The sequence below is a fragment of the Vidua macroura genome, chromosome 2 (assembly GCF_024509145.1).
Source record: "Vidua macroura isolate BioBank_ID:100142 chromosome 2, ASM2450914v1, whole genome shotgun sequence".
In the NCBI taxonomy this organism is placed as follows: domain Eukaryota; kingdom Metazoa; phylum Chordata; class Aves; order Passeriformes; family Viduidae; genus Vidua; species Vidua macroura.
Genome location: NC_071572.1, coordinates 26,116,577 through 26,142,097, shown reverse-complemented (window position 1 = coordinate 26,142,097; position 25,521 = coordinate 26,116,577). Strand labels below are relative to the sequence as shown.

Below are 25,521 nucleotides of genomic sequence, written 5' to 3'. Positions count from 1 at the left end.
GCAGAACTGGCTTGGCAGCCGCATCTTTTCAGATCTGCGTCTCCAAAGGGAGTGGACCTCTTCACAGGAAGTGTTTTTATTTAGCTGTGCAGGCAGAAAACCTGCCTGCTAGACCTAAACTGAGCTAAATTTGCAGCGTAAGATGGGGACTGTTGTGATGAAAAGCATTTCCTTTCAGAGAGAAGACCTCAGCACCTCAAGCATGTACTTTTGGTGTGGAAAGCTGCTTTCAAGGCTATGTGTGACATGCGTGACACCATGTTTGCAAAGTTGTTTTTGACAACTGAGCTTTTTTTTATAGTACCAGAAAATTTCAGTAGATTGGTCAGTTCTGGGCTGCTTCTTTATCTTCTTCCTCTGGCAGCTCTCAGCTACAGGTGTGGTTGGCAGGATTCTCACTCATCCACTGAGTTCCTCTGTGATTGCATTTGAAGCTATAGTGGTGTGCCCCTCTGGCCTCCAGCATCAGATCTGGTACTCAGAGACAGGAGCATTTTGCTGGTCAGCTGAATAATTAAGAGTTTTGAAATACGGGACTCCATCATGTTCTACTATTAACCCCCAGCCACAATGAAAGCATTAGTGTTTGAGCACTAGAGGTCAGTTGAATATACCTAGGAATTAAGCATGCAGTGTCCTGTTAAGCTGAAGGTGGAATGAAGGAGTCGTGTGCCTGTATTTAGAAACCATGATAAGCCTGAAATCCTCATTACTTACAAATCTGAACTGCTAGGGGATTTGTGTGACTTGAGCAAGCAGGAAATAAGCAACTGATGGGTTTTTTTTCTTTAAAATTACACAGGTATTTATACATTTGAAATAATTTATTTACTTTCTGTATCATATTTCTCTCCCACCCAGTCTCAAACCTCATCAATAAAAGAACAATCTCATTATTTAGTAGGTGTGTTTTAGGTGGCTGGGTAGAACTCTTACACTTTCGTATGAAACAGAAGTTTCCTGTACGTGACAAGAATATCCATGCTGTCAGCCTTACTTTTGTGAGGAAACATGCAGCAGAAGCACCCCAGTGTTTAAAAACACTGAAGAATATTGTGTTCCTTGACATGTGTCTTTACTGTATTTACACTGGAAGCAGGACCTATTCCACCAAGGCAAAGTCAAGAATGCCTCCTTCATTCTGACAAGCAAGCCTTCATTGATATAATTTGATTATGTTGAACTTAAAGTATCATCAGTAGGCCATCCATGGCACTACTCTACGTGGGACTGCAGCCTTTGGCTGTCTGCACAGACAGTGCTATTTGCTTGTTTATCTACCCAGTAAATCAAAGTTTCATCCCTTTCAAAAGCCATCAGCAAAATAACTTGTCAAATGAAATCTTAATTCAGCTAGGACTGATCAAAGGTAGAATTCCATGGCTGCATGCAAAGGAGTAAGTTACGTAGAGTGGCATAAACACAGAGGTGTGGGTTTGGGAGAAGAGGTTCTGGGTTTTTTGTAACATGTAAGAACCTATTAGTGGCCAAGCCTTAGTATGCAGCACAAGGCTTACTCAGTTTGTGCTTTATATTTTATTAGAGTAGCCATGTTGGAGGGAAGTTCTATTTTCTTTTTTAATATTTATTTTATTTCTATCTAATGGCTTGAGTTATGAAAGCACTCATGTGCATGTGGTATTGAAATGATACTTTTGACAGAGCCATCTCCATGCTAAAGGGACTGTGCTGTTCTACCTGCAGAGTTAATGCAGCAAAGTCACAGCAGCTTTTTTTGATTTTTACTTTTTGATGGTCAGCTAGGGCTCTGTATGCTCAGTTACAATTTTAATAGATGAGCCTTCCTGAATATGTCACTTAGACAGTAAGAAGCATAACATATCAGCTGACAAATGTATGATGGGTTATACGTGCTCAAAGCAGATCCATATATAGTATACAGTTTTGTATTTTAACTTGTAAACCCCCATAAAATGTATTAATATGCTTGAAGTTATTTGTGTATTAAGTACCAAGATTCATAAAACTGGAAATGTAACTGAAAATCTAACTTTCCATACAAACAGCCAGGTGAGGAAATAGTAGTAATTATTCCCATTGTGGCCTTTCAGTACTTAAAGAGAACTTTAAAAAAAGGTGGAGAGCAACTTCTTACAGGAGGAGATAGTGATAGGACAAGGGGGAATGGTTTTAAATTAAAATAGGGAACACTTAGATTAGATGTCAGGAGGAAATTTTTTACTCAGAGGATAGTAAGGCAGTGGAACAGGCTGCCGAGAGAAGTTATGGGTGCCCCATCCCTGGAAGTGTTCACAGCCAGGTCAGAATATCTGAGAGATCCCAGACTTGGTTTGAAAGAGCAACCCTGCCACCACTGCTAGTAGCGTATTCACACTGTAAATCAGTCTTATTAAAAACACTTGCTATATTTTTTAATTGAAATTTGAGTTGTCCTAATTTGCAGGTATTGCTTTTTTTTTAAGACTTTCTCCTATTATACTGAAAAGCCCACAATGCCTGGTGTGTTTTCTCTATGAAGTTGTTAACTTTGCTTATAATTTTTCTTGCATAAATGCTACAAATAAACAGGTTCCTTACAGAACTCAGTTTTTCTAAATATGACCTTTTCTTTCATGTCTTCTCCAGTTCTTCAATTCTCTGCCTGAACTGCAAATATCAGAGCTGGGTGCAGTTTTCTAACCTCAGTTTTGTTAATGTCATAATCAGACATGATATATTCTCTCGTCAGCAGTCAATATATCCAAGGATTGATTTGGCTTTTTTGAGCTAAGATGTGCTTACTCTGGATTTATTGTATTTGTATCTTGAGATACTGCAAAATTGAGTTTTTTCAAAAGTTCAACTGTATTAAGTGTTGGGTTTTTAAAAATATGTCATAGTAGAAAGATGCACTGACAGCAGGCTTTGATACTGTTTCAAAATATAGTATATAGTGTACATGCAGCATAAGTGGCAACATAATCTCTTGATGTAAGGAGATGTGCTTTGGGAGTAAAGGAAATTAAATGAAGAAAATCATGTACAGTAGTAACTTTTGTCTACCGCAGTGTACAAGATGTGAGTGTTTAGTTTGAGAGATGCTTAGAAAATGCAACCTTGGTTGCACTAGAACCATATGTGTTGGTCCAGCTCTCTGTTTTAAGGTGCTTCTGTCTCAGTCTCAAGTAATGTGCTTAGTGGCCTCCATGGTGTGACTGTAGCTTTCCTGTGAAGAGCTGATGAAAATGTAACACTGGGGTTTTTCTTACACATGAGAGGATATCACTGCTGTGTTTTGTGCTGAGGTATTAAGAATAACTTGTTTGTGTGGTCAGCTGATAAAATACCTATTCTTCCTAATCCTGCGGAGGAGTTAAAAACACAGATCCAGGAATCCTTATTCAGCTGAAGTCATCAGTCATTAAGACTCATTATACAGTTGTAAACTTTTTTTTAAGAAGTTTGTTTCCTCAACAGGCATGATAAGCAGTTGTAGTTTTCAATGCTTGTTCTTGAATTTCCTCTTGGTTTGAGGACATCGGTGATAAAAGTCTGTCAAAGGGTTTTGTGAGTTAAAAGCCTTGGCTCCTGGGTCAGCCCCATAAGCTGCAGACTTCTCCAAAGCATGCAACTCTTTAGACAGGCACAATTCATGGGGTGCAGTGACTGGAGTCAGGCCAGGCTATTTGGAAACAGCTGAGTGGGGAATATTTTGTGTGTAGTGTCTGTTGGTGTCTGTCAGCTCAGTGATACTGTGAAAAAACTGCTATCGGCAAACATAGCCATTCCACTGGTAGTGGATACAAAGAGCCGAGAGAGGGAAGAGAGGAGAGCTGGCCAACAGTATTTTGCTCAGTTATATCTAAGCTATATGGGAGTGGTTTGGTATTTATGACTTTAAGCTGGACTAGTTTTAAATGATGCAAATGTCTCTACTGAGCAACACATAATAGAGCTGGTATGTAAATAAATAAATTAGCCAATTTCATTCTCTGTAACTAGAATGTCTGAAAGTTGCATTTGTGTTTTCCAAGCATGCTGCTAACTTCAGTTTGTTTCTCTAGGGGGTTGCACATGAAGTCTTTGTTTCTTTGTATTTCTTGTTTATTTCTTGTTTATTTCTTGTATTTCTTTGTATTTCATCTCTGTCTTCTGTAATGTCTGGATGGATGACATCTTTGCCTGCCTTGTCATTGTCTTTCTAATTAACAAGCATCCTTCTTCAGTTTCCAAATGGCAGGTAGCTACTACATCTGCTCAGAAACCCACTGTGCTCTGTGAAATGCAAATGGGAAACCAAAGGCTCTTTCAGCTCCCTGGGATCTATTTTCCAAGTTTGGGACTAGAAGCAGAAGATGAATACAGGCAGATGGCATTATGTAGAAACAAACACTGCCTTTTTGTGCTGCTGGAAAGGTGTTAATAGTAAGTCACTTCTCAAGATACATTACTCTAAATTCTGTGTAATCTCAATACCAGCCAATACGGATCTATAAAATGCTTGCATTCCCATTTTTAAGATAGTTCAGCCCTCCAAGATAAATTTGATTTCCTTATATTTTCTTAAAGCCAATATTCAATTTGAATGATACAGCTAATGCTGGTTGTGGTGTGAGTTCAGTACCCCAAGTCAGTTTAGTTTGAAGGAAGAAATAAAATATAGCTTGAGCCTATTGCTTGGTGGTTTTTTTTTGTTTTGTTTTGTTTTTTGGTTTGGTTTTTTTTTTTTTTTTTTTTTTTTGTTTTGTTTTGGTTTTTTTTGTTCCCTGGAAAATTAGGAACTTGTGTTTTAAAAAAACGTAGTTAAGATGTTTTAGCTTGCCATTTAACCACATATTTGCAAGATATCATTCTGGCCAGGACACTTGCAGGGGTCACTCTGGCCTGATACTGCAAAAAGAATTGGAAGTACTCTTGGGTTTCCTGCTTTTCATATTGTGGCTTTCTGATTTCTTCCCAAATGTAGGTTGTTCAGTTTTTAATGTAAGGCTCATGATGTAAATACTTAGAAGACACAAAAGCTGGTATGTTTTAAGTGTTTGTATTTTTCCCCTACAAATTCACATGCTCTGTTTTGGGTTTGACTTGAAATGTAGGAAATGTAGAACTGAGTGCTTTTCATGAAATTCTGTTCATGGAAACCTCTGAATTTTTGTGCCAGCCCTTAGGCCTGCTCTATTTCCCTCCTGGATTCCAGTGAGGTCTGGTAGCAAATGGTATTTCCAGCAAGGAGATGTTCTTGAATGGTGCTTGGTAGTATAAAACTATTTATAACTATATAAGTATATAAGTATATAGCTATATAAGTATATAACTATTTCTGCTACTATGGGAGAAGAGAGAACATTATCATCATCTCACACACACCCACCCACCCCAGTTCTCATGGACATTTATGAACATATTCTTGTGAATAAAATACTTTGCTTTGTGTAGACTGTGAGAAAAGTTAAACCAGCCAGTTTTTAACTTTCCAGTTGGTTTGGATCTCCAAGACAAATCATTCTGTTCCAGGCTGGGCTGTGTAGGCTCTTGAAACAATAGAAATGCTGGAAGATAAGCAGCAGAACAGAGGTCTTGTTTTGGGTATTTTTGTAACACTTACAAATTTAGTTCCACTAAGAATTTGTATATTTACCCTGACATACACACAACAGACTGGAAGGATTTTTTTTTTAACTTCTGTAGTTCTTGACTCCTAGAGATAATTTAAGACTATAAGAGTATTGCTTCTTAAACTTTTATTTTTGGAACCTCTTAATCTATTTGTAACAGAGAACAAGGTCATAGAGTCCCTACAAGCTTTATCCTTATTTCCTACAAATCTTATTATTGTTCTGGAGCACAAGCAGCCAGTTATGTCTTAGTCCTGGACATTCTGGTAAGATCCAGAGGGGCTAACTATTGTGACCAGGAGACAATGAAATGTAGTGCCAGGACAGACTGCAGCTCAGTGACTGCATGCCACAGGCAGTGCAGTGTTTGTAACAAAAAGCCCTTTGAACAAGGGAAAAAGTCCCTTCGTGTTGTCACCTGTGTGGTACAGTAGCAATAAAGTGGCTGGCAGCTGGTGAAGCTGGCTTTTCCTGTTTGCTGCTTGACTCCAAGAAGAAGCAGCTGATGATCCCAACAGAGCCACAGGGCTACAGTGCTGTTCAAGGTCAGGATTTTGATGAGGAAGGAGCACTCAGCAGGATGAATTCCATGTGGGATGCTGCCCACATTGCCCTCTGTTACACTCTCAGGCACTCCTAAACTTAGCAAGGCATCCAAAATCCATAGGCAGGTATTGGGAACAGATTGGGCAAAGCACAGGGGTAAGCAGCAAAGGGAAAGCTGAGAAGAATGTACAGAAAGCCTTTGATCAGTTTACAGAAGCACTTGAAAATGCATACTGAGAAACTTGATTTTCATCTAGATATTCTTCTGGAATTTAGTAATAAATTAATAATACAATAATAATTTATAATGCCATATTTCATTTGTTGCCTTCCAGAAAATCTGATGAAAAATAATGTAGTGTGTGATCACCTACAAATTATCACTTCCATTTGACCATTTGAAGAAAAAAGGGAAACAACCTGGCTATGTGTTTTTTCCAGGGAATAATATTTTATCAGAGGACATTCCTATAAACCACCTAGATCAACAGATATCAACAATATAATTAGCCTATTTTTTTAATTAGTAAGTGGCAGATTGGGAGCAGTTACTAACTCAGGTATGTTCTGGGTCATCAACTGCTCAGTATTTTGCCAGATTATCGAGAGGGGAAAAATAATTAAGATGCTAATTAAATGTGGACCATGCAAATCTAAAAAATGCAAGCAATTTGTAAGATGTAAGATATAAGTTATGTAAGGCATATAAAGCTAATGTGTTTCACTGGTAGATGAGTAAAAATAATTGCCTGCACTGTATTTTCTGAAAACAGCTTTGTGGTGTGGGGGAGAGATAGGCTTGTGTAGACTTGGTTGTAAACAAGGATATTTTGACTTCTGGGCAGAGCAGCCAATTATAAAATATTAAGAAAGTAGGGCACAGAGTGAAGCATTTGCAGCAAGGGAGCGCTGCAGGATTTTTGCTGAGGGGACATTTCCAGAAGGCTTAATGACTGGGAATCCCTAGTAAATAATAAGGGAATAGAAAAGCCATGTAGGTTAAATGTTACCAAGCACATAGGCACTGAACCAAGTTACAAAATCATTTTCCCTAGTGAAACCAGACATGGACTGTGAAAGGTGTTCCTTGTAAATGATCTATGGGTAAGTTTTGCACAAATATGAGGTCCTCCAGGAATGTTTCTGAAGGATTTGGAAATGTGGCTTTCCTAATTTGAAGAGCTAATTTGATGTATATACATTTATGTATAAAAGTATATATACAGGAAAAATAAATAGAAAATTGTAATTGCATATTATGTGTAATAATTATAATTAACACCTACATGAACTATAATTAACATACAATAATTTCATGTATGTATGTCTTGAGTGCAGGTTCTTTTAACCTAACTTCTGTTGTGAACTGACAGCTAATATCCCTGAAAACCCCTGCTACTCAGTTATTGGCATTTGCATAAATTGTTAATCACTCTTCCCACTGGTTCTGCAGCAGCGCTGGGCTGAACATTGCAGTGCTGTGTACCAGGGCACATGGGAGCTGCTCCTGCTCCACGAGGGCAGCAGGGGGCTGCCCCAGATAGATGAATGGTTCCTTTTTTCTTCCTCTCCAGCAGTACAGTCTAACAGACTTGAATGAAAGTTTAATTTACACCAAAGCTTCCTGGCTGCTTCAGTAATTTGTGGAGTGATGTATCCACGCTGCCTGTCTGTTAACAAACTTTTTGCTTCCCACCTCTCAAAGAGCTGGCTATGTGTCCAGTTGTGTTCCTGAGATCTTGACATTTACTTTGCTGTACAGATTAAAAATAGCAGCTGCTGGTTGGTTTCAGTATATCAGATGATTGCAGCAGAGCAAGTGGGCTGCTGTCCTTCCTCCTGAGGACATTTGCCAGTGGTAACTTGAAGTTTTCAGTACTCATGTGTTTCAGGAGCACAGATAAAGAGGAAAAAATGGTTTGTGGATATATGAGATGAGGAAGGATAGGAAAGGGCTTGTTCTGTTACTTGTTATTTGAGATGTGATTAGATTTCACTTGCATTAAAGTAGCGTTCTAAAAAATATGTACTCAGCCAATTAATGTTACTGTTACTGCATTCCAGTTCAAAAATGAGCACAGCACTAATACAACATATGCAGAAAGAGAGGGTTTTGTGTTGGCTCTGAGGTCATGGTATGTTTTCAGTACACTTTTCCATGGGATTACTTGTGTTTAAGCTGTTGGAGCATTCCCTACAAACAACTGAAAGGAAGATGGTTAAAGAATATATATCAGTGGCAGTGACTCTTAGGTCTGTGGAGGAGTTTTACATCTCAGACTTCAGGGGTAACAAAGGATCCCAGAGAGAAAGCTAGGTTCCTAAAGATTGAATGTGATGCTTTGTAGTACTGTTAAAAACTCCTGTAGATGTTCTAGAGTTTGGACAGAGCAAATGTAGAGCAAATAGCTCAAGGGGTGGGAAGTCTGTTCAGGAAAACCTTTGGCATAGGAAAGAGTGAAATATTAAACCGCTCTTGTGAAATTAGACATTTAAGTGGTTATAGATGTACTTCATACTTTGGAAGTATTTTTAAACTTACCTGTGGCACTGGGAGGTTTTATTAGAATTATTTCAGGCAAATAGACTTCACTCTGATTCCTTCACCTTTATATGAACCATTGGCCTATGCTGTGTGTCTGGGGACATTGGCAGAAACGAGTTAAGACACAGAAACCTGAATTGCAGCTTTCCAGAATCAGTGAAGGAAAGAATGGCATAGAAAGTGCTTGTGTCACCACTGGTTTCTTTCCACAACAAAGGTTAATAACGTAGGTCTTGTCAGCAAAGTGCTTGTGAACTATCACAAGTTGCTTCCCAGGACTGGAGTGTCCAAGTCCAGCTTAAATGTTTCTCTCAACATTCAAACCCAAAATACGAATTTCTTAAAACATCTGTGTAGTTCTTGTGTCATACTGGGGCATTTGAATACTTAGGAATTGAAACAAAATCTTTTTCTTCCCTTAAATATACCCAAAGCTACTCGTTTATAGAGCTGAGATGCTTGTTATTCAGCCTGCACCTTGGTAATGAAAATGCTTACCCTGACAAGCAGGCTGTGGACTGACAGCCAGAGAGTGCTCTGTTGTTCTTAATGGTGAATTTACCAGTTACTGCAGTGACCACAAGTGCAGGAATGCAGGTCTTATTTCAGTCCCTGTCTTGCAGGTAAATTAAGTAGGAAGAGATGTTGCCTGAGGGATCTGTCACTCATTTCCTTTTGGATTATTCTATGAAAAGTGGGATTTTCTTGGCTCAGAGAAAGGAGAGAAAAACTCCTACCTTAATGGCTAGGTCACACCTAGGAAGATGGGGAGTATCTGGCCTCCAGCACCCCTGCACAGCTGATGCTCTGCAGAATTTGCATTTCTAGTTTGACTGGACCTGGTCTAAAGGCTGCAGGTTATTGCGGTGGTTTGGGTTTTTTGTTACCTCTCTGGATGTTATGTGGACTAGGAGTTGTGCAGCCCCCCACACAGAAGGAGGTGGTGGTTGTATTGAACTGTTTAAATATTAGTAATACTTTTGTAGTTTAAGCTAGCAGTCAAAAACCATCTAAATGATCCTTCCTTGGGAAGGAAGAATGCACTGCCAAAAAACATCAGAGAGGAAGAAGATGCTTCAGTAGGCATGAATGAAGTGTTTGTGTAGAGGGATCAGCTTGGCTGAAAGAGCAGCACTCTACAACCACAGTGCAGAGATCTTCATGCTGTGGGTTAATTTACTTCACCTTGGGATTCCTAGGCTCAGTGTGCCTTTATACATTCAGCTGCAGAGGACATTCTCTTCAATTTAACGAAAAGATCATGTGCACAGATTCCTGAGTTTTGATTTCTTCTCGCCAAGATTATTACAGTCCTGCAATGTTGGGCCTGAAAACTGATCAGGAAGTCCTTGGAGAACTTGTGAAAATGAAAGTTCCGGCTGTGGCAGAGCTGATGGAAAGACATGGAGTCATGTGGACCCTAGTGGTGTCACGCTGGTTTATATGCCTGTTCATTGACATTCTTCCAGTGGAGGTAACTGGTAACATAAAGTTCTCTTACTACGCCCCTGATTATTTCATTTCTACTACTTTAGTAATATTTGCTTACTGGAAATCAAGGTTAATCTGAATTCTCTCCTTTATTGCAGACTGTGCTCCGAATATGGGATTGTTTATTCTATGAAGGGTCAAAGATCATCTTCCGTGTGGCCTTAACATTGATTAAGCAAAACCAAGCTTTTATTTTGGAAGCCACGAATTTCCCTGACATTTGTGATAAATTTAAGCAGATCACCAAAGGAACATTGGTAACAGAGTGTCACAGCTTCATGCAGGTAAATTCTTTGCAGCTTTTAGTCATTCCAAATTAGAACCAAGACTGACTTAGAAATGTTTTTCACTGAGCAAAAGATGGATACAGTTGGGAGAGACACAGGTGTTAGGATTGTTTTTTAAAAAAGAAACTCAAACCTTTCTAATACATATATTAAATGGTTTATATTTAATAATTATTATCAATTAAGTATTCTATTTAATAGTTATTATCTAATTCTATATATAGAAATCCATCCACATTATCTGTCATACAGGGAAGAATTCTTTTTGCCCTTTTTACCAGTTAAGACAGGAAGTCTGAGAAGATCATTTTAGTGCACTTTTCCAGTGAACTGTGGATATTGATCCCGTGCTTTTTTTCAGATTAACTGTAAACACAGTATTGTAGAATAAGCATGAAGTGAATTTTAAACTTGCACTGATAAATGGCTGTAGTGCCTGAACACACAGCATTCTGTTTAGAACAAGATGGTACCAGCAGGTTCTTATTTCCAGACAAAAACCCATGAAGTTCAATGTCCAAGTGGTAAGACAGTCTGCAAGCTAAGGATTATTCTTTTAAATTATTAATACAGTGAGTGCCACATCAGTATAAAACATTAGATTCAGGGCTTATCTCAGAAGATGGAAACATAAAAGGTGATAGCTGCAGAACAAGTAACAGGAGCACATCTGTCATAAATCACTTGGTCAACTCCACTATCATTGTTTTGCTCAGTGTGCACAAAACCATGTGCACATTTACCCCCCTAAGTGTTTCATGCTCATGGCACATCTCTGTGCATAGGTCAGTCATAGTAAGATGTCATTTATACTAACTTTGATAGTTGTTCATATTGAAGAAAAATTAGTTTAACTGACTGACATTTTTAAGTCTTTTAATTAAAGGAGCAAGAGAAAAAACACAGGTTCAGCTTTAATTTAGAAGGGAGCTATTTGAGGGGGTTTTCCATTCCATAAACAGTTTAGAATAAGAATTTATTAAACGTTAACTGCCTTAAGAACACCTGTTCAAAGGCTGATGCTAACACTTGTCCTTGAAGGACTTCCCTCCCCCATCTTTAATTGTGTTAAATTTTACACCAGCTATTTTTAGAAAATCAACCACCCTTTTCTTGCAGTTACCCTGATTAAAATAATTTTAACTGTTATTTACTATAGTAATGGGGTTTTGAAGGCAGTTAGATAAACAATTTTGGTTAGGTTCTTCTGTAACGTTGAAACATGTACTTTTGTGCTCAGATGTTTGTTGGGTTGGGGTTTTTATCAGCAGTACAGGTATTAGTAGCAGTAGAGGTAATGGCAGGCATCTTTAGGCCTCCTCCCCCAGAAGAGAACCTTAGTTTTCAGTTTGAAGGTTTCTTTGCCAGAAAGCTGTTCTGAACTGATTAAATTACAGTCTCATCTCTAGAGCTGTCATTTAACAGCTTCAGAGACCTGAGATGCCCACACACCTTAACTGTAGCTTGAAGTGCATAAACCTGTAGCTTTGCTTCAGTTTTGTTCACTCAGAAGTTCTAGGTGAAGTAGTGGAAACAAATGTATCGTTATTGAACAACAAGTGAAAACAAAAGAAAAAACCTAATTGAAGATGTGTGATGACATTCAGAACACATCAAGTTCTTACATCTGTATCCATTACTCCCTGGGAAAGCCTGGTAGAGAAGAGAAGCAAAGGTAGTGTCGTGAGGGATTAAAACTGATTTTTTGCAGTAGGAAGACACTGGTTTCTTTGTGCTCCAGAGCCTGAACCACCTCTGCTACCACCACACAAGAAGTGCACAGGACAGTTTAATATATTCTAAATATGCAACTTCCCACCACCTGCCATCTAAAATAATCTCAACTGGACACACATTCAAGCCAAATTTTCTATTGCTGCTTTTGTTTAACTTACTGCACTTGTTATGAGCTGCAGGTTTACAGCTCAGTAGATGAAGATATTACCCTGTTACAGGAAGGCCAAGGAGCAGTGAGCAATTTCACAGTATGGACATTGAAGCAGAGCTTTCACACCTCAGAGCATTATGTGAGAATTCTAGCATGCTGTCCAAAGCCAGCATTTTAACTAAGAATTTTCTTCTTTTGCCCTCAGAAAATATTCACAGATCCTGGAAGCTTATCCATGGCAACAATCAACAAACTCCGAGAGACTTGCAGGGAGAAATTGCTTTCTCAGGGATAACATGCCAGGTGTAACCAGGTGGTCAGATACTACAGCAATTGACACATTCCTCTATTTGCACTGATTAAAGCACACTCTAAGCTTTCCATGAATTAATTGACACTTGACCAATTTTTCCTGCTTTTCAAGTAAGTGTGTTAACACTTTGTACTGTATGTCAGTTTGTTGATAACTGGAACTGGTGGTTCTGTTATTGTTTGTTGGTGGTGTGTTGTTTTTATTTTTTAAGGATTAAGGTATCTTCAGACTAGAATGTGATTAATGTCAGGACCTTCCTTTTAAAAAAATAATCCCAGGGAATTTTGTAATATTAAAAGCAACCAGATGTATAAAATTATGTATTATTGTGTTAACTGTGACACCATTACCATTTGTACAAAATAAATTAATTTAATTTGTCAGAACCTGTTTCATGGTGTAGAGTAAATGATGTGATCTGAGTCCTGACTGCCAGTCATTGCATGGAATACAAGCATCTTTTTCCTCACTGCTCTCACTTAAGGAACTCAAAGACAGCAAAGTGCAGGGCAAGAGAGCAATCAGTGATCACCACTAGCAGTTGATCTATGCAGTGTGAGATAGAGCAGCTGTAGTGCAGTTCTCCCACACCTGTGTCCCTAAAAATTTGAGGAGAAACACTTGTAAAGACATCCACAAGCAGACTTCTTTGAAAGGGGAAGACACTGCCTAGTTCCAAAGTCTGTATTGGCACCGGGCCACTTCCAGCCCTGCTGGGGCCAGGAGTCTGAGAATTGCTTTCCTGTCCATACGGAGCCCTCTCGTGGCCAAATACTCTCCTTCCAGCTGGGGAAAGGAAGAGAGACAACTGCAGCACTTTATGGAGTTTTATGTTCCATGTGCAACAACTACTTTGGAAAGCCTCACCTTTTAACAGCACAATCCTTTTCAGACTTTACTCCAAGCTCTCTTCATTCCTTGTGAATCATGGCTTCCCCCTATCCTGCAAACTAAGATTTTTTTTCATCCCTCAGCAGGAAAAAAAATCACCTTTTTCAGAGGAAGTAGAATGTTCTTCTAGACAATTAAAGACTGCTACTCAACAGTGATTCTGAGCTATCCTATCCTTTATGGTACCAGACATACACCTTTTTCCTCAAGTACTGAATTATAAGGACAGTAGCAGTAACATACTCTTAGTATGTCTGCAGGTATAGGGAAACACTACTAGGAACATTCATAGCTTCCAGTTACCTTGAAAATCGCAGGGCACTGGTCCAAAGCCAGCCTTACTGCCCTGCATTGGGTTCTCTTGGTCAGGAGTGTTCTGTGCAGTGCTGTGGTATGCCCTGGTTCCTGCCCTGCAGAGCTGGTACCGTTAGCAACTAAGCCTTCCTTGTAGGAGGGAGTCAGGGAAGCTTTAAACACCAAGGTTCATTTCCAGCACATAACCAGGCACACAGCCCTCAGCAGATGTGTGTTTCCTACTTCGTGGTAAGAGGCCAACTTCAAAATCAAACATGAAATGTCATTTACACAGTCCTAAGACTTAAGAATCTTAACAGCACTGTCAGAAAGTGAGGCTTAGGCAGACTGGTGTACCTACATGTCTCAGGAAGTGACAGTTTACAGAGTTAACTCCTCTAGGTCTCAGGTTACCAACACAGAGCTTTCTCAAACACAAAGTGCAAAACGAACCTGATTCCAACACACACACACGAAGGTTTTCCTTTGTGCCACAAAGAAAAAACGTAAGCACTTGTTTAATGCCACACTAAAGATTATCTCAAGCTTCCCAAGTATAGCCAAACCATGACTTCAGCCCTCAATAAATGGGCAACAAATGGTTTTAAGAGTGATCAGCAATACTAAGAAATAGAGAAAAAAAGTGTCTTTATTAGCATTGTTACAGGCAATGCATACATAAGAACTGATCCTTAAAGTGTACAACCCCCCAGCCAAGTTTAAAGCAATAGAATCAGCAGATTGAGATCTATATTGTACACATGTGCAGTAACAGGATCTCTCTGAACCTTCCAACAGAACAGACTGAAATAACTTTACAAAAAAAAGTAAATAAAAATAACACCCATTTTAAAAAAGTACCAGCTCCTAACAAGCTGGCATAGCATCAAAAATATCAAACAGGGGAGTTGTCCAATCATAAAGAGCTCCTGTAAGGTTTGAGTATTGCGTCGTTCACACCCTGCATGTGCCAGGCATTGAGTTTAAAGCTTAGTAAAAAATACACACCTAAAAGACAAGGTGAAGTTCAGATTTTAGATTTCAGTTTTGTCAGTTGTTACTAAATTTTTTCAAATGCATCATCAGTATGTTTAACATCATCGCTCAATGGCAGCGGTGCAAATAATGAACCTTTTCCCTTTGTTAAGAGTTCTGAAATTGAGTCAAGAGTTAGCAACATCCCTCTCTGGAATCTGTAGCTGACATAATCTTATGCCAATTCCAAAAAAGCACCCTTAAAAACTTTTAGCTTGTTTCTAAGTGGGTAAATATTAAAACTAGTTAGCAAAATTAAACACCAGAATTTTCAGAAGTTATTTTTGTGCATAGTTAAATGCTGCAAGATGATTTCACATTTAATAAAGCAGACTTTAAAGAAGCAATTTGCAAGAAAAGATGTTACCTTACAATATCAACCAGTTCAGGGGAAATGTAGGGGGATTTTTTCCCCCAGCCTCTTGCAATTGCTTTTCATCTATGCTGGATTTTAGTGCAAGTAATTAAATTGTTTGATATCCAGCATGGCTCCTCTTTCTGCCAATCAGGTAAGCAATCAAGACAATTAGAACAAGACCAGCAAGGGCTGCACCAACTATTATAGGGATCAGCATGTTATTTTCATCCAGTTGGCATTCTTCCACTGAAGAGAGAGAAAAAGATCCATGTTAGGTACTAGTGCACCAACAGATGGCTACATCCAGAACTTCAGCATTCTGCTCTCAGCATGTCGATAAAACTGGCTCAGCTAGCATGTCAACAATGAAAAGGAAGCCAGGTCCACTAACTATGATCATTCAGGATGAAGTCTTTCTAATACCAGCTGTATACACAATATGGAGATTATACTGATTGTTTCCTCCTCAAGAGCTGTTAGTTACACACAAATTTAGCCATCATAAATATCCATGTGACCCTTCCCACAGTCATTTTGCTTTCATCATCATCACCACAAGGGACAGGTGTGCCCCTTTCACACAACTGTGTGCACACAGTTTGGAGGGAAAGGTAGCACACTTCCTTAACTCTTCTCTGGACCATCAGGAATAAGTCAAAGTTGTTTCAAAGCTTTTTACATACTTCTCACACTAGCCTCAACTTGGACATCTTAATCAGCCCCCGCATCATTTGTAGTGGGGCATGCAGAGGCTAAGCACAGCACCCACGAGCTGACATTTGACTACAGAATGTTATATTGAAGTATACTTCACTAATCTTGGATTTGACAGGGGCTGCCAAATACAAACCTCTTACCTGGCCCAAATTTGTCTCCATCAATCTTGAAAATCTGGACCTGAACATTAAATACATTGACAAGGGCTTGGTCCGTGACCTGCAGATTCTCCTCAGAACTGCACTTGTACGAATTCCCTACTGAAGCTCTCAGCTCACTCATACTGTTGTTTGATGCTTCAAATTTTGGATCTGTGTAAGAGAAAGTCTTATTATATAAATCTGAAGAGCAGGAGCTGTAAGCTCATAGAGCCATGATTTGATACACGCATCCCCAACATTTCTCATACATTATTTAATGCAGGCTACCCTTAATATTTAAAGAAGTAGTCACAGAGAGTAGATTTTTTAGAAGTCCTTACTTTTTGCTTCAGAAGGCAGGGTCGTGCTTACACTCACACCTTGCAGGAAGAATTTTTCAGCACTTGCATTCTTAAAAAAAAAAAAAAAACAAAAACCAACAAATCAGTAGTTGTCATTTAAGATGATGATGTACAACATAAGCTGTTCATGTTCAGGTTCCATTCTGCATGCATTTTGAGAAGGGCTTTTAAAATGTAGACCAAAAATGGGATTAGCATCCAGAGGAGATGTTTAGTTGGACTTTAGGAGAGAAAAGCTACAGAAAGTATGCACCTTAAGGAAGATTATTTTGTGACAGGGCAAAGAGGTAGAGAAAGGGGGCCTTGTCACCCCCGAACTGTTGTCTTCCACACTGCAGGCACAGTCCCACCCATTGCTTAAGCAGCCTAAAGCAATGAACTTGGCACCCCACAGAGCTGTAGAGTCATTTAATAGCAACAGTTCAAGGTGATCAGCATAAAGAAAAGCATGCTCTGACGAACAGTGGATTCAGTCCTCAAGGATACACAGCTCCAATACAGCACCTGGAACAGGGCTGTGGGAAACAGGATTCCCAGTCATCATAGTGGACCAGAAGACAAGCACACTTGGCCTTTGGGCTCTACACAGAATATTAATGAGGACTTAAATCCAGCTCCAGGCTTAAAATTAGATTAGATGCCCACTTGTCATAGGCTGCTCCCAGTTTCGGCAAGATGCCTTAAAGAGTAAGAAATAAAATCTTCAAGGAAGTTCCCACTCCAAACAAAATACTCTTCTGTGTACACATATGTATGTGTGCATATATACACAAACATATTCTTTTCACACAGTGGTAACCAAGCATAAAACCCACTAAATCCTAGTATTAAAACCAAAGGAACTAGTTACTCCCCTTTCTGTAGCTGTCTTTTTTCCTCTTGCACTTTCCCCAGTTAGTTTTCCCATACGGAAAGTGCTGCAGACCCTACACGCTTGGTGCAGAGATTCTTACCAATGCAAACTGGAAGATAACTCTCGTTTTCTCAAAAGTCAGGTTCAACAAGGCAGATGTATTGTCACATCTCCCAGAAGAAGTTGTATTACGTGGTATGAAATTCAGCAAATCCAAACCCATCTGTGAGAGAAGAGGAGCAATTATGACACTTGAAGAGACGGAGCAAATCACCTTACACTCAGTTGAGATGTGGCTGGCTTGTGTCTCGTGCCTACAGAGTTGTGTTGGCCCTATGTTCCAGACACCAGGGCAGACCCAGGGCTGCACCCGAGTTACCAGGCTGACACACAACTAAGGGTACATCTAACAAGCTTTCTGCAGCCCTGACTGGCTGCAGGCAAGAACCCAACTCCTTTCTCCACACAAACTGTTTTGGTCCTTGCAGCATAAGAAAAAACATCAAGGACCACCACACCACACAGAAGGCAAGATGCTATAAAATACTGCTTTGACATAAGGTAGAAGCAATTAAGGGGACCACCTGTCAGCACAATCATCTTGCATATCATTTCAGTTCAAAATGTTTTAGTTTTGTCCATCGTTTGTGATTTTATACTGTCTTGCATCTACAGAAGGCTGTGGGTTAAATGCCACTTGCCAAACAATTTAAATAGAAACCCTTTCACTAGCTCTTAGCTGATTCTCATGTGACCAGAAAACCTACTTGCCACCTCTTCACTGGTCATTACACTAGAAATCAGCTGTTCCACCAGAAGCAGAACACCAGAATCAGGGAATTTCACACCATTAAGGTGGCTAAAACACAGCTACCATCACAATAAGCCACTGTACAGCCACACACCAGCTATAAGTGATCATGATTTTACCTTTCAGTCATCAACATCATAAATAAATGCAGTAGCTCCTTTTGCAAACCACTGTTTCCTGTTGGGGGGATTCAACAGTCCCTTTGGGACTCTGGGTTTATCCATAGGGCTCGCAAGCCAGGCTCTGCACCAATAGTGGAGGGAAAGAATTTGTGCCAGGGCTGGATCTTACATAAATCTTGTATTTTTCTTTTTTTTTTTTTTTTTTTTTTTTTTTTTTTTTTTACTATTAAAATCAGCTGTTAAGTAGCTTTTAAGCATCAAAGTCAAACTCAAATGTCTTCAGTGCTGGCTGGAGGGTAATTAAGTCAGAAGCCTGTCCAGTTTTACAGTACTAATTTTCCCTTCCACTAGTCATTCATTCTTTCTATACCTGAGGCCAAATTTCTGTATTTTATTTAACAGTTTAAAAATCTTGTTTCAATTGCAACTTTGATAACAGGATTCCCCTAGTTATATCTTGGTAATTTTTACTGCTTCTCTTACATGACCATATATACACTTCCTGGATTCAACAGACAAGTTTACTACTGCTTTTAGTGAATGGAATAATCTTTAAGAACCACTTTCAGTACAAGTGTTTGGAATGTCACTAGTCCAGACCAGGTTAAGCAATTCAAATAGAGGATAATGATGGATGAACACAAACACCTGGGCTTCTAAAAGAGAAAGATTAGCTTATAATAATTTACCAAGTCTTCCCTAAAGAAGAAATTTGAAGGCTTTGAAGAAACAAAAATCAAAATGTACCTTTTCATCTTTTTTTTGATAGGTGATATTAAGCTGCAAGCCCATGTAGGCAAGTACACAGGTTCCATTGGGACCAGTCACATTGTATTTACCAACTGCAGGATTTGGGGGTGATGTTGGTGCTGGTGATGATGTTGGTGCTGGGCTAGTTGTTGGAACCTGTCTAGTAGTCTGTTTAGGAGTTGTAGGCACCATAGTAGTAGTAGAGACCATATCTTCAGCACATTCTGTCTCTGCAGAGAAAGGAAAACAGTCAGTACCAAACAAAATGAAGCTGGGGGATGATCTACCTTTTCAATCCTTGAGGGAAAGGACGATGCAACTTCAAGTAGCTTTTTTCCTAATAAAAGATAATAAACAGCAGTAAAGGATTACCTAAACTCTTGTTGCAAAGTTTGAGACACTTTTAAAGCCTGGCATGTGAAAACAACACCTCTGCTGGTAATTTACTGAAGTTCATGGTGACCACATTCACTTTCATTCAGGTCCATCATTTCGCTTTGCCATCGGGTCAGGATAAACGTGACACAGCCAGCGTTCTGCTGTCCTTTCACAGCCAGGCTGGGATCCCTAGCACTCCCTGGGCACTCGTGTGGGAAAAGCAGAGCAACCATTCTCTTGCTCACTGTTCAAAGCAGTCTCCCAGGAGATGTGTCCTCCTTCCCCTCACTCTCATTATTCTGGCAATACCCAGAGTAGCCTTAAGATATTGCTCTGGCTCTTCTATCCTTAACAGGGGGATTCTAAGACACTGCATCCAATGCCAAATTTTCTGCTCTATCCTCTCACATCCATCCTCCCTTCAGCCCTGCATGAGGAGCCACCCTCCATGGGGTTAACAAGGCTGTGAAGGTGTGCAAGTTCACCTTCTCTTTTCATCCAGTCCAGCAGCAACTTCCAAGGGAACAGTGACTCTGATTTATTTGCCAGAGTACTTGGAAACATGTGGCAGCAAGATCTTAACTTGATCTGGGAGCCAAGAACGTTCCTGCATTGAACATCTAAGCCAAAACCAAAGGTCATAACAAAGACAGTACTAAAGTAGAGACGTCCATGTTCCAAGCCAAGGTCATCTCCACATGCCAGGGATAACAACTTGCAACTTTTTAAGGACAACAGCAACTGCAGCAGCAATCAACTCTCACTCAAAGGGCCTACTTCTAAAATTTAATGCATACATATTTCACAGATACAAGACACCTAATAAATAGCCTTAAACTGAAACAGTTTAAGCAGCTTAATTTTTGATTATGCCTCAGAAACAAGAACTCTAATCACACCATCTGAAGTCACACACACTCCAACACAGCATGCTTTCCATGCTATTTCTACTCCACTCCTTGAAAAGTCCAAGAGCAGAATGAAGGTGGATGAAGGAGGAGTGATCCTGTATTTTGTAGACTGATACTGGTCTGATCCCAAAATGCAATAATTTCCTAACAAATCAAAAAGCATCTTTCTGGGCACTTCAATGGAGAATTACCCTCTATCTGCAAGACCTCAACACATACAGGCTCTTCTTTAAGTTGGCAGAGATGGAAGCATCAAATCACACTGAATAGAAGTTTAGCCTAGTTGCAGTTTTGATACATTATTTTTACTGAACTGATTTAGAGCAGTTTCTAGTAGCTCTTCAGGACAGATGAAAAGATGAGACATATTCTTATGTCTTTTCTTGACAGTTACAAGAAAGCAGCTGGCAAAACTACCAATAGAGAGAAAATTGAAGTCTCCCTTTCAGAGTTTTAGATAACCACTGCCATTCCCTCAGTCACTAACTTCTAACACACTGACAGAAGTCACAATTTCTAGTTGTGCAGATGCACTGAATATCGACCCTTCTTCCCTTCAGTGAGCCTTGTACCAATCACCGGCAGAAATGTCTTTCCATTAAAGATTCGCAGAGAAAAGAAAAACATTAATGAAAAATTCCAGATCTAAAGTTTATCAATAACTAGCTGCCTAAGGGACAGGGGAAGGCTCAAGCCTACAAGAATGGAACTAGTGGACTATATAAAAGCAGATCTTAAGGTCTTAAAAAGAAAAGTATTACGCAGTAGGGAGATTTTATTGAAGTTTTGTAAAGTTAAAAATCAGCTTTTTCCAGTATCATGTCTTATGTTTGAGCCTGCTGATAAATGATCACTTATCATACTTACCTGGAAAAACAATTAGATCAAAGTTTCATAATTAGTTCTGAAGACTGAAGGGTTTGGTGTGGGTTTTTAAAGCATAAATGTAGGTACACATCTTTACTGCAAACTAGTTCACTGAATGGAAAAGTCTGATCAAGGGAATGATACATACAGATCTGAGCCAGTCATGTGAAGCAGCCATAAAAGAATTCAGTGCCACTATTATCATGTATCAGGCAAGGTATTTTTCACAGAAATGGGACAAGGTAGAGATACTCCAGTAGAAGGCACTTGTTCATTGTATCTATTCCACGCTAGCACTGGCTACCCTAGTTTTTAATATTTATTTCAACTTAGCAGGTGCATAAATGGGCTTGACAGCTGAAGAAAAGTTCTGCATCCCAGGGAAAACGAAGACTCTAAAAGTAAGGCAAAGACTTATCAGTCCTTAAGATAGTATGGGTGATCAGCTTATATAGCTCTTTTGTGTTTGAAGACTGCTGCCATAAAACTAAAGGACATAAACACACCATGAATTAATTGGCCTTTAATAATTTGAAGTAAAATTCCACACTACTTTTCAAAACAAACAATCGGGATAAAAATCTGACTTTGTGATTGTCCCTGAAGGAGAAAAACCTGACTTTTACAGCTGACATAAAACCTCCTGTAGGAAGATGTACATTTCTGCTCTCTACAGATCAGTTCTCTCCTGTCTGCAATTATTTCACTCATTTTCCCTAGAGCACACAGTAACTAGTTCAAATTACTTTGGTAGAGGCCATAATGCTTGGAAGTTATCAGATACTTCTTAAACTAGGATTTTGGCTATGTGCCCACTCAACCTACTGCAGCATGTGTTTAACACCCATACTCATGAAGAGTACAATACCATGGGAACGCAGGGCACTATCCCCCAGCCACAGATTCCAACATCCTACAGAGAAAACCTGGGGCAAGTCCATTCATTTCAAAAAGATGCTGTTGTCAGAGTTCTTGTACTCACCTTAAATATGATTAGTCAGGACTTAAAAAGAAATAACCTATCATTAGAAATATTACCTCATCAAGTACATTTTCTGTTACAAGATACTTACTGTTCACACTGAAAGTTCCATTTGTGAGATAGGCTTCCAAAGTGACATTGCTAAAAGTAACATTCACATTCTTCATACTGATGTGCTTGGAGTTGATGCATCTGTATTTTGTGCCCATATGTGCCTGAATGATACTTTTATGTGATACAGTCTTCATGCCTCCTGTAAAAAACCACATTGCATTAGTATGTACCAGTATTCAAAGCAAAGACTTAGTATTACATCTGGAAGGGTTTCACAGTAACAATAGAAAGTTTTTATTTTACCTGTTGAATTTGGGAATAAAGTTGCATCTGACAGATTGTAGTGGAAAACTAACTCTTCAACTTGGTACTTGTCTGCAGATTCTGAGAAATTCAGGCTTAAGGAATGTCCTCCTCCAAAATCCAACACCAGAACTGGATGAGATACGTTATCTTTACCACATGAGCTCTGTGAGCCTACTGAAGCATTTTGCGGAAGAAAAAAGTGTACAAACTGTGGGGTAGAAAATAAAACACATGTAAGCTTTTCCTCACAGCTTTTAAAATATCCTATGAAACTGTTACAAATATACAGCAGACATTAATATATGTCTACTTATATACCACTATATAGCAAGCAGCATGTTACTGACATTCAAGTTTGAGAATCTTGCTCTCTGAAATTGGAGGACTACATAGTACATACTCACAGCATCTCTTAAGACTTTTTTTCCTTCTACAGCAGCAGTATGAATTTGCAGGTACTTCTATACTACAAGAATCAAACTCTGGACACGTGAAAAATGGGAGAATTTAAGCTTTGCTTCTTGTAGTACAACTAAGCAAGAACAAAAGTGAATGGTACATCCTACGTAGCTTGGCTGTAATACTTTGAGTTTATTACACATTGTGAAGAAACATGATACCCGAAGACCAATACAACATTTACTGCTAAGTTCTGAGCTTACTGCTTACAATAAGAAACAGACAAAAGTATGTTATGAAAGAAGTCAGTTCTGAATGCAAACACATATACCAGTATCAGCAGGATTTCAGACCATCAGCACCACTGAAAACATGGATTATACAATATAAGGCTCAGTTCAAATAACACATAGCAAGTGCACTACTGGTAAAGTAGTAGGATTTTTTAACCTTGTATTACACTGATGGCTAGGAAAAAAATAACAACACAAAACTGCAAAAGACTATAAATAATCCCCAATTCCTATTCAATAGTGAAGATACAAAAAAACCCCAAAACTTATTTGTTTAGGCAAATTCTTAATTTCCATTAACAAGTTTTTGCTGTTAATATGGAACAATTTGTAAGCACTGCATTAGTCTGTAGATGCATTGAAATCTAGAGATTTGCTAAGTAAGAAGGTCACAGAATTCCGGAGTTAAAAAAGTTTAAAAGCTACGTTTCAGTTCAGATTTACTCCACGTGAGTGTGACCAAGTTACCAAAAGAGAACTTGTCATTATAGTTCCAGTGAAAGCCATTTTAGTTATCAACAGGACAGGTGTGGAATTTCAGTCACAAAAGTAATTTCACATATTTTGTTTGTGATTGTTTCAGGCAGCCTCAATCTTGCCATTTAATTAGAAGAAGCATCCATAATAAGGAAAAGCTGATGCAAGATGACTGGGAGAGTAAAAATCTTTGTTGAAGCAGTTTTTCATACATAGCTACTCAGAGAAAGTTTAAATACTGCACACGTGCAAGGATATCACACATTTTATATATACTAAAAATACTAATAAATGACAAGCAGTAAGATCTTCACTGCCCTTACCTCTTTTTGCACATTGGTTTTGTATTCCACTGAGAAGGCTACTGTCAAATCAGCAATTATGCAGACCTTACCACTTGAATCTTTCACTTCAAATGAAGAGGAAGCCTGTAAAAAGCCTGATAAAAATAAAAAGTGGTTAACTTGGTGTCACATAAATTTGCATTTTTAATCCCAAAGAGACAAATATATACAACTGTACATTTTGGGAGTAAAACTTAAGCATGAGTTGAGTTTGGAAACTTGGGCATTAACAGTCTCTAGATTAGCTTCAACATCACTAACAAACAGAAGATAAATTAAACACCTCATTTATAAAACTGCAAAGCCACCCAAACCAAAACTGTTGACATTCTGGGTCCTAAGAGATAAGAAAGACATGCAACAAACACCAGTCATAGTGTTCAAAGCAGCTTCAGTGTTCTCTGCACACAGCAACCATTTTACCATCTTCAGCCAGACCTGGCTTAGTTTATTTGATCCTGCATGCCTCCAACACTCTGCCTTCCCCCCACAGCACACCATGCAGCCTTCACTCCTGCTGTACCAGGACACTCAGCTGTACATGCACTGAATGCAGCATTTAGAAAGCCTGGATTGACTGCAGAAGTTTTGAAGGCACTGCCAAAAATAGCATGATAGAGCATGCTACCATTGCCAGGAGAACTTCTCTCCACACTTTAGAGGAGGAGGAAGATGCCAAGACCTTGACACAGACTGAGGTTATGTTTTCCTTACTGGTTTAAGCTAAACTCAGACTGAGCTGTTGAGAAAAGCAGAGAGAATCCTTTCTGCCCCTTGTTCAATTCCAGCCTCTACGCTCAGAGCACACTGAGTACAACTGCCCAAAGTACTGACTCAACAGAACAAGAACATGCAGCAAGGGGAGCAGTCATCCTTTCTGATGGCAGCTTGGACTGGCACCAGTGTGACCAGTGCCCAGCAAAGCTTCACACAGGGGACGCACTGTGGCAGGCTGGAAACAGCTGGAAAGCTGGTTATCTCCTACTTCATCTGTAGCAAGGGATACCTGACAGTGCTGCTGCACTTGCCCAGTTCTTTATTTTAGAATCTTTTCTTTTTCAGATTCTCATTTTGTTACCACCACCCCCCCACAAATGAACCTCACCACGAAAAGCCTGCACCATTTTCATGCTAGCACTTTATCAGTTTGCATTTGTAACAACTCTAGTCTTGCAGAAAACCTGATAAAAAAACAGTTGCAAGACATAAGCCGTTATCACAAGCAAATAAGCTTTAAGGAGTCAAACATGCTAACCCATTCAACTGCTGATAATAGCAAAGAGATCCAGATTATCCATTAGCTAGCTTCCCTCCCTGAGAAGTTTTCAAAAAACAAATCTTAAAACTTTTCACTGCAAAACTACGGTGTGTACAATTGTACAAAGACAACTATTAGGAAAAATTGCACTTTTGTCAGCTGGACTTCAGTGGAAGGCACATCAGTTGCAGAAACACATTGGAAACTATTTCTCTGGCACCCAGCAAGCATTTTCCCTTGTCGCCTTCCCCTTAGCAACATCACATCCTCTCC

The 25,521-nt window shown here is 39.2% G+C and overlaps 2 protein-coding genes across 5 annotated transcripts in view; one reads left to right on the top strand and one right to left on the bottom strand.

Moving 5' to 3' along the window:
• The window catches only part of GRTP1 (growth hormone regulated TBC protein 1), a 34,812-nt gene extending 21,780 nt beyond the window's left edge, over positions 1–13,032 (top strand). For all 4 annotated transcript variants that reach the window (XM_053971342.1, XM_053971343.1, XM_053971341.1 and 1 more), the window contains 3 exons: positions 9,969–10,141; positions 10,257–10,442; positions 12,539–13,032. In XM_053971342.1, the coding sequence (XP_053827317.1) occupies positions 9,969–10,141; positions 10,257–10,442; positions 12,539–12,628 (449 nt within the window). In that variant the 3' untranslated portion in view covers positions 12,629–13,032. The remainder of the gene's footprint in view (positions 1–9,968; positions 10,142–10,256; positions 10,443–12,538) is intronic.
• Positions 13,033–14,462: 1,430 nt separating this feature from the next.
• The window catches only part of CUL4A (cullin 4A), a 57,554-nt gene continuing 46,495 nt past the window's right edge, over positions 14,463–25,521 (bottom strand). Inside the window, exons 18-25 of the mRNA XM_053971668.1 lie at positions 23,970–24,085; positions 22,475–22,685; positions 22,209–22,370; positions 18,977–19,209; positions 17,397–17,519; positions 16,423–16,492; positions 16,082–16,252; positions 14,463–15,470 (exon numbers count right to left, since the gene is read on the bottom strand). Coding sequence (XP_053827643.1) covers positions 15,331–15,470; positions 16,082–16,252; positions 16,423–16,492; positions 17,397–17,519; positions 18,977–19,209; positions 22,209–22,370; positions 22,475–22,685; positions 23,970–24,085 — 1,226 coding nt within the window. The 3' untranslated portion in view covers positions 14,463–15,330. The remainder of the gene's footprint in view (positions 15,471–16,081; positions 16,253–16,422; positions 16,493–17,396; positions 17,520–18,976; positions 19,210–22,208; positions 22,371–22,474; positions 22,686–23,969; positions 24,086–25,521) is intronic.